General features: G+C 40.0%; 1 protein-coding gene across 1 annotated transcript in view; it reads right to left on the minus strand.

Moving 5' to 3' along the window:
• Positions 1-12,346: 12,346 nt before the first annotated feature.
• Positions 12,347-19,408, minus strand: part of chm (CHM Rab escort protein) — an 89,119-nt gene continuing 82,057 nt past the window's right edge. The window contains exons 14-15 of the mRNA XM_088925758.1: positions 15,943-16,100; positions 12,347-15,093 (exon numbers count right to left, since the gene is read on the minus strand). Of these exons, the coding sequence (XP_088781884.1) occupies positions 14,833-15,093; positions 15,943-16,100 (419 nt within the window). The 3' untranslated portion in view covers positions 12,347-14,832. The remainder of the gene's footprint in view (positions 15,094-15,942; positions 16,101-19,408) is intronic.

Here is a 19,408-nt window from a genome sequence, read left to right on the forward strand (position 1 = left end):
GAATAACTGTACCATATATATCATTTATAAATGATCAGTCTTTCCTCCTTTGGAAGACTAGTATAAATGCTAGTAATTAATCAGTAGTTTTTCACCCCAGCTCTGTGTTTGCTGGTTTCCATTCCTTTGTAAATATCCAGTGTTAATTGATGACTTTAATTCATCTTCTTGCTGCTTCAGTCTTTTGGTTAACTTGTTTCTGAAATACCTTACTCTGTGGCTATTGTTTCCAACAACTGGAGCATATAAATATTTGATCAACCCCTCAATACCCTTATTACTGCTTGCACAGCAGTGATCAATTTGTGATGAACAGACAAAAGTGGGAATAAGTATATATACAGTATATAAAACACCGCTACAACGATCTTTGAGGTTTTTATTTTGCAGAGGCCCATTTGGTTACATTCCAGACAGCACACCTGAATGCGGGGAGTTTTGAAATTTAGCAACTGGTACCAATTACAAATCCCATTTGATCTTTTATTAGTTGCTGAAAGTGAATTTAAGAATACGTCCCAGAAGGAAAACTGAAATTTTTTTGTTTATAATTCTAGTGTGATTATAAACTTGGCAGGAGCAAAAACTCAAAGACACAGTGGTTCCCCAGGACCAGAACAGGGAACCACTGCTTAAATTGCCCCTGCGTTCTTCACTGTGAAGAAGATGAGTGTGTGCCCACTGTGATGGACTGGCCTTCCATTCAGGGTGAAGCCACACCTTGGACTCTATACTTCCTGATGAGCCTCTGACTGCCAGGAATACTGTACATGGCTATCTGATAAAGGCTGGATGTAAACAGACAATGAATCTGTGTAATAAAGAGTATATTGGTATGGCAAAGAAAATCTCAATGCAGAATTGAAAACAATTCTAAACTGGGATGGCTATTGTTTTTTTAATGCAATGTGGAGCCTTTCTTGACTGTGCCACTCAGTGAGATCCATAGGTTTGTGTAACTGATACAATCCTTGTGACAATTCAAGCACAAAACAGAATACGCACAAACAAGTTCGTATCTGGAAGCTGGCCATTGTACCTCATGCTGAACCTAGAGCCGAAGTCCACGTCAAAAGATGAGATTTAAATCACAAGTGCAGAAAAGTGCAGAAGTGTTTGGAGGTATTGATTAATTTAACAGTTGGAGACTTACACAATTACAGTATGAAATGACTATATCTTAATACTGTATACTGAGCTTTTAATTGTCACATCTCTTAGAACAGAAAACTAAGTGGAAGTATGTAGCTTGATACCTCACAAGAAGAGTAGTTATAATCTTAAATGAAGGTTAAGAGCTAAGTGATGAATCCTAAATGAATCTAAAGAGCTCACATTAAATATTGCATTCCAGATAAATGTGAAATATTTACTGGCTTCATTGTGGGATCTCTTTGGTTTGGGGAAGAATAGTGGTCTTGATTGTGTTCTCAGAAGCACTTAACCAAGCGCCCATTGACAAGTTCCTGGGAGCAGTAGTTCCAGAGATGAACACAGGATGGTGGTATAGACACAAGCAATGACACCTACAGTTCATCAACTGTACCTGCAGGAATGAAAGTAAAAACATTCTTTAAAATGAGGATGTTCAGTTTTATTGTTCTTTCTTTAAGAAGGAAATGAAAACAAATCCTAGTGATTTTTTTTTCTCTGCCAAGTTATAAAAGGTAGCTTCTATGGAATAAGCTGTATAAATGTTCACATTTAGACTTTTAAAATCAGGCAATAACAACTTTGGCAGAAATTAAAATGCCACCCTTAGACTAAGCCTCACAGAGCCTTTTTTTAGAAGAGAGGGTAAAATACACTATTTACAGTATAAGTTCTGTTAACCCATAGGCACAAACAAATATTACTTTGGCAGGTTTATAATGTATAAAATTTATATAACAAATGCTTCCTAGGGGTAATTGTAATCTTATTTATAATGGTTTGGATTGATGTCTGAGTGCAAAAACCAAGTCATAAATATGAAATGTCACTACCCATTATTTCATTTGGAAACATTAAAAATTCCTAAAACCAGAGCCAGGGTGGTGCCCAGTTAGAGCCCTAGGTTATCCATTACTGTTAGCTCTATGGGAACCATATGGCACAACTTCTTTTAAATCAACCTGGGTTCTATGAAATCACAGGACATGCCTGGCATGTTGATAATGAAGTAATAATCCCCACTGAAGAACTATCAACATAGCCACTGCAGTGATGACTGGAGTTAACTATTCAGTAGCTGGAATAGCTTCTCTGACTCTAGTACAATATAACGAGATCTAGAGTGGTCCACATCCTGAATTTGCAGACATTACAGCTACATAACATACAGTAGGTCTGATTATTCAATCTAGGTTTTGTAGCAATAAAGTTAATTTTAAGCGAAGCAAACATTTTGTTTTGCCTTTTTTTGAGCCAACAAATGTTGTCCAGCATTGGAAAATCTGAACCACGGAACAGATAATTCTATGTTAGCCCACTTTCTAAAGAAGCCCAAAGGAGTCATCATGTTTTTTTTAAATTACTGATTTACTTTGAAACTGGCTTTTGGAAGAACGTGTTTAAAGGTGGTGAATATCAGATCAGACCCTTCATCTAGACAAATGATATATTTTTTAAATGTAATATGGCACACATTTTTCAAAGTGCTATTGCAAGGAAAAGGCAAAAACAAAAGACTTTTCAAAATGAAAGTATGTCAGTGTACGGGTATTTCCAACAGCTGAGGAATCGATATGTGCTTGGTTTCAACAGATGTGCTGTTCAGACACTCGGATACAGTACTTTCATATCTTGCAAATGAGCCTAACAATTATGAAATGTTGTGAGAGGTATTTTGGCTTACAATCCAGGCATTCTTTAAAAGAAAATACCATTTTACTGATCAGCAAGATACAGGTTGCTACATTTTAACACCCCCAAGGACATTTTGTCTTTAGAACCAATAATTCCAGGTCAAGGAAATAAAGAAAGCAAATAAAAAAGCAAATCCCTAATAAGATGCTCTCTGAATACCCTGGTACAATTGTACTGTTTTCGGAGTTTTAAAGCTTACAGGTCTTTTTGGTTAAAGGTAACAGGTAGCTGATAGTTAAGGTATGGTATGAGCCAAAAGCAACTAAATGGCTTTGATTGTTGAAGTGGATCAGAGTAATGGTGAAATGTTACCTCTTTGACTAAAGGCTGCCATTTTCTTTCCGAAATACTATGATGTGTCATCTGATTTTAAAGCTGTTTTAGTTTAGCTAACAGCTTATCCAATATTCAATATGGCACAAACCCACTCTGTTCAGTGCAATTGAAAGCCACGTAGTTTTTATTTGACACATCTTTCTAAAAGCAGTTGTTTTGTTGAATTAAAGAGCGTTAATCTCCTTTGTGTTGACTGTTCCACGTTCCCTAAGAGCTACAGTGCTGGGTTATTGAATACAGACCTGTTGTGGAGCTGTTTTAACTACAGCACAAAAGAGAGCTCCACTAAAACATAATTGGGAAGCAGTTAACTGTACCTCAATGCCCTGTGAAGAGAAACTGTATTGTTTCAGCTTTTGAAAGGTGCACTCAAATAGATTTTTGGTACATGAGCTCAACAAATACACAAAGAAATAATGAATGGATGTTAACTCTTTGCAATCAATGTACTTAATTCCTTTCTGCAGCCCGAGTCTGCACATTTAGCTAATGAATGTGGGCACAACAGTCCAACAGAGGACTTATGCAAGGTGATGACTCAGTTATAACAGGCCAGACAGGAAAGAAGAAAAGACTAGAGAAGAGGGCAGACAGATGAAAAGCTGTCCACATCTATTGAAACTGATTTATTCTAATTTGTAAACTACAGGTTTTTGATTGGGAACTTTTATTTATTTTTAATACAAAATCACAAAGTGGTGCTTGGCACCCAAAGCAATTCCAGCGAGTATTGTGGGTATTAAGAACTGAATGGCACAGAAAACAAGTAAGTTTTAGGCGAGATTTAAAATCATCACCAAGAGTGTATTTTTTATATGGCCAGCAAGAGTATTCCAAAGATGAGGGGCAGCCACTGAAAAGACTCGCTCCCCTAATGTACGATGTAAAGTCCTTGGAAAGTTCCTAGAACCAGCAGTACAAAGTGAGCTCACTGGTAGAAACTCCTGAAGGTACACAGGAGATAGATCATGCCAAGTAGGTCAACAAAAGGATTTTAAAATCAATCCCATAGGAGACTGGTGTCTTGATAATCTGTTTCATGCATTAAATAGCTATCTATTTTTAAAGGTGATTGCAAGAAAACTTTTCTTTTCACAAATTTCCAGCTATGCCCTTACATTTCATTCACCAAACTTCATTTTGAAATAACTACCGGGGTCCTTTTATTCCCTTTATATTTCTGGAAACCTCACGTCAAATCACCTTCAGTGTCTAGAGCTCTTCCTCAGAACACTTTCCCCTTGCAGTCACAGTTAAGCCTGTACTGTCTACTCATATCTCTACGGTCTAAAGAAAGAAAAAAGGGAACAAATATCATCACACCAGTCCTTGACAGAAGGAAATAAAGGCAGCCTGGAATAGCTTTGTCAATAAAAGCAACCACTGCTCCTCTTATCAGTTTTGCACCTGCTGAAAACCTATAAATGTAGATGCAACTAATTACAACCATGAGTTGAAAGTACTTTCCCTGCATGTTCCATTGATCACTCCTGTGCCATTCGACATGCAGAAAACCTTGTAATTGCCCAGCATGGCTCTATTCCTGTTTCAACGGCCTGATGCTAGACTGTGATAAGAACCACTGGCAATACGCTTTGCTGTTTCAAGACAGAGATAAATGCCTTGGAAATGAAATGAGCTGCAAATAAATGCAAAAGCAACTCACTGTTATGATTTAATGGGACACTTCCGCGGGTACAATTTCTTAACCAGCTTGTGTAGAGGCTTTAAGCTCTCGTTTCATGACGTTTGATAAGCTTTACAGGGTTTTTTGGAATTTCATTTGTGTGTAGTAATAAAGGTTAATTTGGTATGGAGAGAAATAAAAAATGTTAGTTAGGGATTTATAAAGAGGGCTACAAGCACTAAAATGCTTGGTAATAACTCATCTTGTACTTTTCTGCACTGTTTTGGAGCGCTTTAAATTTTGCCACGTTCGCCCCAGCTGCTGCTCTGTGAGGTGAGCTAGCTGCGTCACGTCCGCAGGTTATGTCATTGTGTTCCTGACACCCTATACAAGTTCCCAAAGAAATTAAATTTCAAGCAAAAGGCCATATGAACCACATGAAGAAAGCTCATTGGTGCCAGGAAACACACTTATTGTCCCACTGTAAAATTAACTTTCATTCCTGATTAGCTTGCAGAAACAGAAGAACAATGCCTTACAGACTGTATCCCTGAGCAGTAAATTTGTTTTCAAACTGCAGCAAGGCTTTCTTGTGCTAAAGGAGATTTCTCCCTACATCGCCACGTATCCACTGTCCCACCAGTTGGTTTGAATAATGAGTCGGCATTTCGTTCACCACAATGTCCCCACAGAGATTAAGGGCATTAAGGTCAAGACCAAAACTGCATTCATTGGTGAATAAACACTGCTGCTTGCTTGGCAGTCACCTGCGATTTTCCCCCGTCTTCAGAAGACAGTGATTTAGACTCTGTAACGAACAGTTCTTTCCGGACCCTATGCGGACGACACAATCTGAAGAAGTGGGGGAACACTAGGGAAACGTCATGCAGGAATACGGGGCTGAAGACAGGGGGGCGTGTCCAAGGTGCGCTGGTGCACGGGGGAAGGTGTGGCCGAGGCGAACAATCCGAGAGAGTAGTCCTTAGGGATAATCCAAAACGCAAGGGTAAGTCCAAAACCAGGAGATCCATCAGAACAAGATAAAAACCACGAAGGCCGGGTCGGAACCGGCGGACGGGGAACAGGAACGGGAACCGAGGTTAAAACCTTAACGGGACCAGGCGCCTCCTGGTCCCGGACTCGCACGATATGGAAATCAGATGCAGAGCCCGGATGAGCGTCAGCGCCTGGCTTTTAAGGTGGGCTGGGAATAGCGAACAGGTGCAGAGAATAAAGTCTTAGTGAAAGGGCTGGAGCACCCTTAAGGAGGGGGGACTATAATCGTGACAGTACGCCCCTCCTTTTCAGGGCGGCTCCGAAGCCCTAAGAAAAAAAAAAGGGGAGAAAAAAAAACTGATGGAATCCAGGCTGCCAGGGTGCCGTCCGCGGGGTCCAGGTGATGGCTCTGCATTCTGTAACGAACAGTTCTTTCCGGACCCTATGCGGACGACACAGTCCGACGGAGTGGGGGAACACTAGGGAAAAGTCATGCAGGAAAACGGGGCTGAAGACAAGGGGGCGTGTCCAAGGTGCGCTGGTGCACGGGGAAGGCGTGGCGTGGCCGAGGCGAACAATCCCAAAGAGTAATCCATAGAGTATCCAAAACATGAAGGTAAGTCCAAAACCAGGAGATCCATCAGAGGAAGGAATTAAAAACCACGAAGGCCGGGTCGGAACCGGCGGACGGGGAACAGGAACGGGAACGGGAACGGGAACGGGAACAGAGGTTAAAACCTTAACGGGACCAGGCGCTTCCTGGTCCCGGACTCGCATGATATGGAAATCAGATGCAGAGCCCGGAAGAGCGTCAGCGCCTGGCTTTTAAGGTGGGCTGGGAATGGGAAACAGGTGCAGAGAATAAAGTCTTGAGTGAAAGGGCTGGAGCACCCTTTAGGAGGGGGGACTATAATCGTGACAGACTCTTGGCCTCTTTAAGTTACCACTAAATGGCCTCTGAGCATACAGATCACTTTCAAGCAGAATCTAAGCTACAATCATGCTCTATATGTGCAAGTCATCTCTTCCAGGAATTCTTACGTTACAGCCACTGCAGACTAAAAATGGCTAAACAGATGGGTCAGACTTATATAGGATGGTCCTGGGCTGCTGTAGTGCCCCTCTGTCTTCTAGGGAGTAGCCTGTTCATCACAGAACCAGTTTTCTGGTTTCTGTGGACTTAAACTGCTAAAGAAGAGCATCTTGCTCTCTCACAGACAGCCATCTTCATCATGCCAATAGCAAACAGACAATCTTCTTTATTCAAGCAGGACACAGTGGTACCTTTCTCTGTTCTTGCGTTAATTAAAATCATGTCTTTCTGAATGGCTGTTTATACAGATTCTCAATCAACTCATTCTGGCAAATTTAACTCAACACAAATAACAAACACTAAGTACCTGGCATTGTTTTATGAAATCATGTGACTTGAATTTAGTAATTTTTCTCACTGTTTAAGTATGTACCCAACAACAAAAAAGACTGTGTACTTTCTATATGCATTGGTATATATAATGCGTTCTTGGCAAGGAAACAAAGCTTCTGTTTATCTCACAGTAAGTTCCCTCACTTTATCCAAAGTGCTGTAAAACACTTTGGGATCCTTTCGGCTAAAACACCAAAAAGGTTATATTAGGTGTGCTTTTAGGTTTGTGCAGTCTGGGGTCTAGTGACTGCAATGGGGAAGAACATAGGAAAGAGAATTCTGAATTTCTTACAAAACAGGTAAAGGCTGTGAGGGCTTCACATTAACATGGCTCCAGAGGAGAAGCTCTTCTTTTTTAGACAGCCAAGTGAAACATTTGTAGCATAGCTATAACAGTTATTTTGTTAAGAAAAAAAGGGTTCAGGTGTTGTAGTGGATTATTTGGTAAATGCTATAGTTTGTAAAGGAAAAGAATACCAAATTCTCAACTTTAGCTCCCTATTGCCCCATATGAGGATGATAATTGGTATGCAAGAGACCACAGCAAAGGAATTCATAGTTCCATGGACAGCAGCTCAACCAAAGGTAGGGACTAGTTTACAGAAGAGGACTCTTTCATTCACTAACAGTTAACATTAATTGTCTAACTTTGCAGTTTGCCAGTGTATGCATGTCTGCATACGTATGACTCAGAAAGAGCTGTTTCATGAAATAAGCCTATTCGTGTTAAATGTTAAACAAATCAGAGGTGAGAGCATTGAAGTGCCTCTTAATTTGAAAACAAATGAGACCATTTACAATATAAAACATGTAGCAAGAATATTTGGATAAATATTTGAATAATTAATAACTAGCACCTTCTCTCTGTCAGAGCTCTAACTACCCCCCCCACCCCCCCACAGAGCAAATTAAGTCTGTTGCAGATTGCCATCTTGCCTGTGGCTTTTTTTAACCTTTTCGTTTTAATGCCAAGACTTGTCATGCATAAAATTGATTCCCGATGATACAATTTAACAGTAGGGTCACTCCTAAAGAAAAAGTGAGCAAAACCAATTATTTCCAATAAATGTCTGGACTGTGCACTGTTGTATTTGCTTAGATGGGGTGTTGTCATCATTACTGGGACTAAAACTCACCTTCCAAAGCACAGAGGAGCTTAATCTATCCAAATGATAAGTATGGGGTGGAAAACTACACAAGTTAGCTGAAGGAGTAAACGTACTAAAAACAAATGGCTCCAAACCTTTTATCATTGCCTTCCAACTCTTAATTTCAGTAAATAAAAACCATCAATTACCTGACAGAGATTAAATTATGAGCCAAGTAAAATCTGAAATCAAAGCAATTTTATAATTTTACATTAGAGTCAGTTCAGCAAAATGTCAGTTTTATTTTAACACAATTTTAAATGGTTTACTTTACATTCTAGGAATTCTCTCATTTTTGAAAGATGAACTGATTGAAAATAAACTACCTGATATATTATATATTATTAACTGTATTTGTATTAGGAGAATAGTATGAAGGTAGCTGTCCCAGTATTTATTAGTCACCAGTACCAGACCACTAAAACTCAATGCAGTTAAATGAAACTAAATACAGTCCAGGCACACCAACAGCTACAAAAATGTAATACTGAACATGTCTGTACTTGTATTTCACTGACCCAGGGACCTTTCTGCTACTGAGTGAAAGAAAGAACAGATCATTTTCCAGCTCAGTGTTTGTGTGAACTGCACTTCTAATGTTTCTTATATAAAAAATACGGCAGTAGCTGTTCAATTACTCCAGCAATATAAAAGTGACCTCAGGACCCCCGCCCCCCTCCTCCCTCCCCCTACGTCAAGCTTTTAATAAATATTCCAAACAGAACTTTAATTAAATTTAGAAAAAAAGAAAAGATTGCATGTACAGTATGGAGCAAAGGAAAACTGCGCATATGAACCACTAATGAACCATATGTTCTGTCACAGCTCCGTAATACAATGTCACTTAACGATCCATTCTTTATTTCTTTTTGTTTTCATTAGCCTTTTTCTTTGCAGGTAACTGCGAGCTTTGTTTTTAAACAGGGAATACTTAGGTAATGGGAAACGGCACCTTGATCTGCTAAACATCTGCTGTTCCATCACATATCATTACAGATGTATTTGATTTTCCACACGGAAAATTGTTTGCACCTGTTCATGCTTTTCCCGGAGTACATTCAGCGCTCATCATTAGCACTTTGCCTTTTTTTTGTGTGTGGTGTTTTTCTTTTTCCACTAAACAGCATTTCACGATTCAAGATCGGTCTTGCAATTCATGTCAGAAAAAGTACTTTCCAACATTTATCACTTTGTCGACTCTCCACGCAGTGCTGTGCTGGGTGGAAACTGGCTGAGGAGTCCTTGATAGACCAGATGCAAGACATCAGCATCATCTTCTTTTGGAGCCGTGATCTTGCTTGCTAAACTTCTGAAAAACAGGCTCAGAAACCTTCTCATTCCTGTGCAGATGGTGAATAGCCTTTTTAGGTGGAACACGATGAGGAAGTCCCTATGATCCTTGAAGAAAAAAACTGGAGGAGATCCTGAGATCAGGATCATCAGTTGCAATGAAACAGTAGTACAAGAAGGGTTGGATGATTCTTATGTATCCCACCTATGAATGTTATATTAACCAAACAATTTATGGCAAGGCTGATTTTGCACTTCTGACTTACTGAAATGGGGTCAGGTGCTAAGCGGGTGCTCATTCATGTCACTGATTCCTTATCCTTTAAGAGGAAAGCAAGAATCAGATCACCAGAGAGTTGTGTATCCTGGGGGGTGGGGTGGTGCCATATTGAAGACAGTGGCATCTGACTCTACGCCGACATTTACAACTACTGCATGTGGAAAGGCTGCGACAGATTTTTTTTTTTTTGCCTGGTACTGGATTTTGATAAGGCTACAGCAGCACTATAACTTCAATCGAAGGATTAACATTCAGGCCAAAAGAATCGGCCAGGCTGCGCACAAGGCTCTCAACCTGTGAAGCAGATTGTTCAGAGTACAGGTTGAGCACCCTGGCCCAGACAACACAAATTCATTAGTTAACTGTGGCCAGAGTCTTCCTAACAGCAGCACACAGGCAGGTACCGCCAGCAATCAATTAACCAGGTTATCTGGGTCCTGTAAATTTTGGCACTGTGGGGCTCAGAGTTTGAATAGGAAGCAAATGGCACTGCCACTACACTTTCCATGAGGCTCCAATGGTCAGAGTGGTAAAGCCAAATAAGGAACAAGTAATAGGTTTATTCCATGCTGAAAACACAACGTTTTGGCCGTGGAGCCTTCTTCAGGTGTGACAAGCAAATAGATCATTTATCTAAACTGGGGAAGGTAACAACGGAAAAAGTGAATGAAATCAACCACCATGACATGAGCTCCAAAAATGCTATTGTCTTTGAACTCAAAGTGATGATAAACATTGCTGGGAGGCTGCAGTGAGGCTGTCAAGCATAATTTTATGCTTTAATATAATATTAGTGCAATTTACCTGCTAATTGATGTATAGCTAACCATTTTTGGAGCACAGATGAAACAAAGAGTTTATTGCAGAAATTCTCTTCACATTTGTTTGTCAAAGTTTCGAAATGGTATTTCATTTTAAAATTACACCCGAGCCTCTATATTCCTGAATTACACAATTGATCCAAATATCATCAGGCAATAATCACTGGCAAAGTCCTCTGTGAAGTATTTCAGGCTCTTGCCAGGTGAAGTCTGCGTGACAGGTGAAATACCCCGGCTACAATTAAACTTTTCATTTCACCTGTCTTAATGATATAAAACAGCACACTGGAATTTGATTATGGCATGTCTACGAAAAAATTCAGATGAAGAAATTTCTCTTGAAAATTTTGAATCGCGAATTCTTCCAAACCTGATGTTGAAAACACAGAATTGTTAATCCACTAACAATCCACTGCTACACCTCTTGCCCCATCAGAGAAGACTCCAGAACTGACGCCTTTTCAGCCACATGAGGGCAGTGTTCTGCAGCATCTCCACACAGCACTGTCTAGTGATTCTATCAAACCCGGCAGTGTCTGGAAAACCGTGCCACCTTCTTGGATCTTCCAGTCTTTCATGGGTACGAACAAGGGCTAGATTCAAATCACCCAACTCCGGACCACAAGGTGGAACATAAACGGCCAGGAGCCATATCACCCTGCAACTCACAACTGGCAACCCACTAAGCAGGTGTGAGCCTGGTCAGTACCTGGATGGGAGACCTCCTGGGAAAAACTAAGGTCGCTGCTGGAAGAGGTGTTAGTGGGAACAGCAGGGGGTGCTCACCCTGTGGTCCATGTGGGTCCTAATGCCCCAGTATAGTGATGGGGACACTATACTGTAAACAGGTGTCGTCCTTCGGATGAGACGTTAAACCGAGGTCCTGACTCTTGTGGTCATTAAAAATCCCAGGGCCTTTCTTGCAAAGAGTGGGGTGTAACCCTGGCGTCCTGGCCAAATTTCCCATTGTCCCTTACCAATCATGGCCTCCTAATAATCCCCATCTATGAATTGGCTTCATTACTCTGCTCTCCTCCCCACTGATAGCTGATGTGTGGTGAGCGTTCTGGCGCACTATGGCTGCTGTTGCATCATTTGCACATTGGTGGTAGTGGAGGGGAGTCCCCATTACCTGTAAAGCGCTTTGAGTGGAGTGTCCAGAAAAGCGCTATATAAGTGTAAGCAATTATTATTATTATAAATGTCAAGCAAAATTTGATAGCCTCATCACTTGGTACATGAACAAAATTATAATCCAAAGACCTAGGAATTCACCTGTTCAGTCACACTGACACGCTGGTCAATCAAGTGCGGTCACAAAATACATCTGATTCACATTATTTTGTAGTGAAATACCTAAGGAAATGCAAGACTAATTCAACACAGTCTTGTAAGCAGATGGCATGTACACTAACACTCCAAACCATCAAAACATTCAATACACAAAAGCCAACAGTGGGCAGACTGTGCTAATGGACCAAGAAGAGTTTAACACTAAGGACTGATTCCAGGGCTGGAATTATGTGTGAAAATCTGGGACAGAACTCAGAAAATACAAAAGAAAACACAGCAAAATGAGAATGCACATTAGTAACTTTTATTACATACCAAGAATACATATATACTGTATATATAATAAATTAACAACCTTATTCAGCAACAGCAATAGCAAATATATCATCAGATGGCACCTAATGAACTACAGTTATTAGCTTATATACTGGCACCCTATATCTGAAACAAGGCTGTTCAGATGGTAGTTAGTGGTAATAAACGTTGTATATTAAACTACACCTGTCAGCAAACACTCACCTATCCCTACAAGTGCTAGGTAGAAAACAAGACGTAGTGAAATAATTTCACATACAGGGAACCAGCATGTGTAATGGTATGTGATAAAACCATCCTTTCATGCAATATAACTGAATCTGTTCTTCTGCTGTTCATGTATTAATGGAAAAGACAGCATCCAAGGTGATCTGAGTAATTTTGAGGTGTAGGAACTGCCCAGAATCCTTTTTTTATACAAATGCAGATTCTATGCACAAGTATGTTACTCTACAAGGAATGCAACACATGACACTTCTGTTAGCATTACCTCAGGACAGGACCTTGAACATAATGTGACAGCCAATTTGAAGAGCAGCTTGGTTTACAACTGTTTACATTACTGAGCATGTTTTCAAAGCTAAGCTGCTTTTACTTAGGTTAAAAAATAGGAGATACCCAATACTCTCCTTCATACTATTGCATAGTCTCCTGTAGAAGCAAAGCACATCAGATGCATTCCCATAGGTGCATTACTGCTGAAGCATTAAAGACATGCATACAGTATCTGGGATTCCATGTGCACTACAGTTGGTAAAATTACTGTCGTTGCATCCAGGAAGGCTTGGACAGAACCAAGTTCTGAGACATGCTGATCTCAACTGCCCAATTCAACCCAACAATAAAACTTATTTGTTCAAACAAATTGGTCAAGAAAAAAAAAAGAATAGAATTAATATTTTACAGCTCGAGAAGCAAAACCTTCTACTTCTTCATTTTCTAAGGTGATGCCAGAGCCAGGTTAACAGCTGAAACTCTGTGATCACGGCACTTGTCTACTGAATGAATTCAGTGTGAGATGATAAAATAATGGCTGAACCACACCTCTACTCCTGTTGGAATATCAGTCTGGCTCCAGTACACAATCAACCTCATTTCTTTTAACTAGCAACTCAATCAGAAGTATATTAATACAGCAATAAGTGAACTGGAACAAAAAACATTGCTCATTTGTAATTGTTTTGGTTAAATTAGAGGCTGCATCATGTGAAATAACAAAGACTGCTATTTTAATTAGGGGTTAATCATGTGAACGTGAGGTAATGTTATCAATAAAACATACAGGCATGTGTATTAAATCAGCACAGAAACAAACTTTTTACACATTTGCATTAAATAGAACTATTAAGTTTTATTCCGCAGAAATGTTGCAGTGGTCATCTTGCGGGGATGTACTTTTGGAACAATGGCACTGGCTCTTTATAGTGTGGGAATGAAGTCACAGAAACAAGCCCATTTAATTGTTGTTGTTTTTTTTAATTCAGCTGCAATTTAAAAACACCAGGGCCATCACAGGTTGCTATTTCGCTGACATGGCTATGTGACTACACTTTTCAACATGTTTGCTATTGAGAGATATAATAATATAATGAACCAGACATCCCAACATCGAAAGAGCATGTATTTAAAAACCTAGGGATATGACAAAAAGGTAACTGTGTGAGGGGAGTATTCTGCACAGTTAAAAAGACAGAAACAACCTTCAAAATGTTCAATACCCAGCTTCACCTTTACAAATTTGATTTTAAACAATATGTGAATATATTACAATAATATATATTGCTCTGTAAAATATTGGATATACTCTGTGTACAGTGATGGCCTTTAATGAAAGCTTTTCATATTTCTAAGGCTTTGAGGTGTGTAAAAACTTTGACCAAAGTGAAAATTACAAGACAGTGCTGTCGTAACTCAAAAAAAATAAATAAAGAGCAAATAGTGGGGTACTATAAAATACATAATTTATTACAACAAATGTTTAAATAACCTGTCACTTATTTTACTTCCAATTGTTCTGATCCCAACAGTTTTGTACAGTTTTGTACACTGTGCACCCAGGACAAACTGTCAGACCATTCCATGGGTGTTCATAAATCCTGTAAATTTCTCCTGGAATCTCTGCTGAAGACATTCTAGCTTCAAAAACGACTACCACAGCCAAATCTGGAGAAAGGAAAGGTGTTAAGTGATTACTTAGAGAAGGATTGAGACCACACCCCAGCTGAACCCAGAGCTAACTGGCCTCTGGTGTAATAACATACTGTACATAGGTGTAAAATCTGCTCAGGATGTGAACAATGAAAGCCATTTGGATACAATGAATGGATTTTGGTTATGTTATTGTGTGATGCCATAGCCTTTACAGAACCCTACTCTGCTATTTGAAGGCAGTTAAAAGGTGAGTTATCCTGAAGGCCCTGTCTCAGAGGCCTCCTGTGTTGTGGGACTGGCTCTCAATCTGTTGTGCCTGTCTCTTCAGCACTGGCTGGTGGGTGTCTCTCACTATCCTGCTTAGGGTCAGCACTCTCTTCTGACTTGATTGGCTCTGTGGGAACAGTGCCCTCCTCTGGCCTGGAGGGTTCGTTCTGTTCAGGAGAACCAAACCCTGCGTCCTCTGGCTGACCTCCATCTCCATCATAGACAATATCTTCAGGGTTCGGGGCAGGTGGGCAAAACTCCTCATCTGGAAACAGTTGCTGGAAGATGCTTTCAGCCTAGGCAGAAGCAGAGGGTTACAGAATGATTTTTGATCCAGAGCAAACCTATTTCTGGGTTTTCCTAAAGAGACTGTTAAAGCAGTTGGAAGTCTGGCAGTAGGCAATATAGACATGCTAAAGGACAAATTAACACTTTAAGTTAAACATGATATTGCTATTTTAATTGACTGTATGTGGGGTGACAATACCCTTACAAAGCCATCATACACACCTACTACCACTCAATGGGGAGGAATCAAATTTTATAGAGGCGGATCTGCTGACTTAGCCTTCTCTTCCCTCTCCTTCAAGAAAATGTTTCAACGGCTGTTTTTTAAAAGATGTCACAATTATGCCTTAAGCTGACATTTTGTCATTTTAATCCTCCAACTATTATCAAGAAAGCCTTTTATTCCTGGCAAGCAACCTGTAGCTTATCCCAGAAAGACGGGGCACAAGGTGGAACCCTGGGGAATGGTGCAGTGGAGGGAAACATGCAAACTCCACACATAAGGCTCCTCATGCCTGCTTCATATTTATCAAGTAATATCTGTAAGGGTCTTGTGCCACCCACTTTTAGTAATAGTCTAAGGAAACCATTAGGTACAGTATGTCCAATAAGCACAATAAACAAAATATGCCTTCAGTCCATTACACTCACCAATATGAGCTTAGTATATAAGCTTCTTTTATTCAAGCCCAGAGGAAGTTGAAAAAAAGTGTACTATGCCCAATGGAAAACCATGCAGATGGCAACTTAGAGTGGTGATTGATCAAAGTGTCTACCGACCACTATGTTTTCCCCACTGGTCATATGGTTAAGCGATTAGGCAGTTAGTTGCAGTCCAACAGGGAAAGCTTTCTTACCATCTTGATGGAATGATCGTTTCCCAGAGCCGCGTCAGGCCCAGTGCACACATGGACATTTCCAGGCAGGTCGTAAGAGCTTCGCTCCACGTCGGAGGAGTCCCTCATGTTGAAATACAGGGCCCACAGCACTGCCGGCTTCTCCTCTTCCGAACAGTCTGAAAATGGATAAAACAAATCAGACAATGAGCCTAATTGTCTACCTGTAAACCTGGACCCCGAACTCAAGCCTGCCTCCATTCTCTGGCCCATGTGCATTCCATGTCAACAAGAGGCGATTAAAAAAGAAAGTTTTCAGGGCTTCAGCCCTTCAGTTGAGAAGATCTCAAATTAGTAAAGTCTTCCAAACCGTATATCAGCCTTTAACTTATGATTCATTATTAACAAATAACAGGGATCTTACATCATTTAAATGAAAAATAGGCTGCTAATCTGAATAATTTCATACACACAACCACAAAAGTAAGAATTTAGGATTTTTTCATATTTGCTACTTGTAAGTGGTGTATTTCAGACAAACTGCTTCTGCTCCACATGTACAGTAGAGTTTAGTTAGAATACATTTGCTTTGTGACAGGATGGCCCCCTCTCCTCTGTGGCTTTTCTAATGTCTGTATGTTTTTTTGTGTGTTTAAAAAGGAACTCAACTGCTGTAGATTTGAGATCATTAGCTGCCCAAGGGCCTTAAAGAATGTGTGACATTTCTAAGATGCTGGACATAGCATTCCCAATGACATACATCCTGAGAATTATTTTTTCATGCAATCCTTTATTTTGGCAAAGGACGCAAAGAGCTTGTTTTCTTCTTGCAGTTAACTTATAAAAATAAATCTCAGTTAGACTTTGAGCAGATAGACCTCCTCTTTGCTCAACTCTCCAGGACCTTTTCATTTTTAATTTCCAAACTGTGTGGATCCACGCTATCATCCCTACACAAGCAGTACATGATCCAGAAGCACTGCAGGCACACAGAACTGGAGTGTGTAGATGTGACATCACAAGTCTGGAATTTGGGGATGGCTAGAACTGGAAATGGGGCTAAATGCAATAAAAAAAAACAATTCAGGGTATGACTTTACCATCCATTATGAAATGCCAAAACTAACATTTTTCCTGATTTCCAATAAAACAGATATTTCTTTCCTTTCCAAAGAAGTTGATTGGTACTGCTTGCATTATTTCGATGCAGGCTGTCATTTTCAAGCGGCGATGGAATCTAACTCCTCATATGAAAATTTGAGAGGTCTGGCTGGATTGTAAAGACCTGGGGGAAGCTGCCAGAGTGACAGTTATGCTGGTAGGTCACATGGCTTGGCCATATGGACAACTTGACAAGATTCGAGAAATTTCGAAAAATATTCTACAATCCCAAAACATCAACAGAATTGTGCTCGTGCTAAGGTAGTTGATCACAACGCTTGGCCGCTTTCTTGAATTTGGTTAAAAAAAGACACTTGAACCACGTCTCCTCAGAAACTAAGCATGCTGAAATAATGTGGGATCTCATATGAATAAAGTGGGTGGTGTTTTCCCCATCATGTCTGCTTATAGCAATTCACTACTTAAATTACATGACAGGCTCTCACTAAAAAAGTGCACTGGTTAATTACTCTCAAATGTTGCAGATATCCTTTTAGGAACAATACTATTATTCTAAAATGGGGCTCCTGCTCAAATCAAGAAAGGCGACTGTCGTTTTGTACTCCCCATTTTCTCTACTGATCACTACCATGCTAAAAGTGTTTGACCATTTTACTTCATACTTACTATTGTGACTATACAATTGCATTATTGTGACATAAGCATTCCTAGTTACAACTAGTAACCATTTTTCCTGGTAAGACCTCACCATCCCCTGTAATGCTATTCTGATTGCCTTAACAAATACGCAACTCGCATGTTGCAGTGATACTTTCGTTGCCCTCATAGCATTACTGAGAAACTTAATAGATTGGGGTTTCCATGGAACCCTACAAAACAAAAAAGTTTATCTTTAGATTAATTTCGATTTTTTATAAAAAGCTGTTCAAGTACATTTGTCTTTACATTCAACAAAATTGATGTTTGTGACCATAAGATGTCTGATATGAACCATGTGAGAACTACAGCAAACAAAATATGAAATTAAGGACTGTATTTTTCATTTTCCTTGCCTGTGTTACCAGCTCAGAATCAGAAAATGCAAGAAAATTCTATTACTACACTTTGAGAGTGCAGTCATAAAACATTTTTTTTCCAGTCAGATGAAACATCTACACATATGGCTTAAGACTCCCTAATGCATGAAACAACATTTGCAGTTAAATTATGAGATATCAAATGTAATTGTGCTGAAATGAATTAGAATTTACAAGGACATTTTCATGTAATACTTTAATAATTTTATGCAATTAAGTTTATACATATGTAAAAAGCTCAAGGTGATACTAATTCCTTCACATTTAGTTTTGGTCTAAAAAGCCACTGTGCAGATTGCCATGTGGCAGGGAGACCTTGATAAATCCCACCAGAATGGGAGCATGAGTAGTGTAAGACCTCCTGCAGGGGTTTTGAATTAAACCGTGAATTATAACTTGATCTACAACAAAAGCAAGGACTTGAGAAAAAAACATCTGCGTCTGAAAAAAAAATGAGATCAGCAGCAATGTTTTTCCTCAGTTAAAAAATCTGGATGAATGCACAAGTGTGACCAACATCAAGAGCCCTGTGTGTCTCAGCATGGGTTGGGCTGTGAACTTGCATAGTTTTTAACCCAGTGTGTATGCTTAAGCACTACTAATACTTTTCAACATGTGACTGTTAATGTAGCAATGAAAGCATTTTTACTATGTATGCGTTTGGGAGATTACCACAGGAATGCTCTTACACAATGCAAAATAACTACTGTCTTGTCCTCAACATGCCTGACTTCATTATAATTAGGTGGATTAACGGTTTGATGACTTAAGAGTGAATCATAAGCAATTTTGATCTGAAAAGGTGTCCGTGCAGGATGGCCGCTGCCAATGCTTAATTTGGCAGAGGCTTAATAATAATAATTAATAATTGCTTACACTTATATGGACACTCCACTCAAAGCACTTTACAGGTAATGGGGACTCCCCTCCACCACCACCAATGTGCAGCCTCACCTGGATGATGCGATGGCAGCCATAGTGCGCCAGAACGCTCACCACACATCAGCTATCAAGTGGGGGAGGAGAGCAGAGTAATGAAGCCAATTCATAGATGGGATTATTAGGAGGCCATGATTGGCCAATGGGAAATTTGGCCAGGACGCTGGGGTTACGCCCCTACTCTTTTTCGAGAAACGCCCCGGGATTTTTAATGACCACAGAGAGTCAAGACCTCGGTTTTACGTCTCACCTGAAGGACGGCGCCGGTTTACAGTATAGAGTCCCCGTCACTATACTGGGGCATTAGGACCCACATGGACTGCAGGGTGAGTGCCCCCTGCTGGCCCCGC

Source organism: Atractosteus spatula, chromosome 9 (genome assembly GCF_055471065.1).
Source record: "Atractosteus spatula isolate fAtrSpa1 chromosome 9, fAtrSpa1.hap1, whole genome shotgun sequence".
Classification (NCBI taxonomy): domain Eukaryota; kingdom Metazoa; phylum Chordata; class Actinopteri; order Semionotiformes; family Lepisosteidae; genus Atractosteus; species Atractosteus spatula.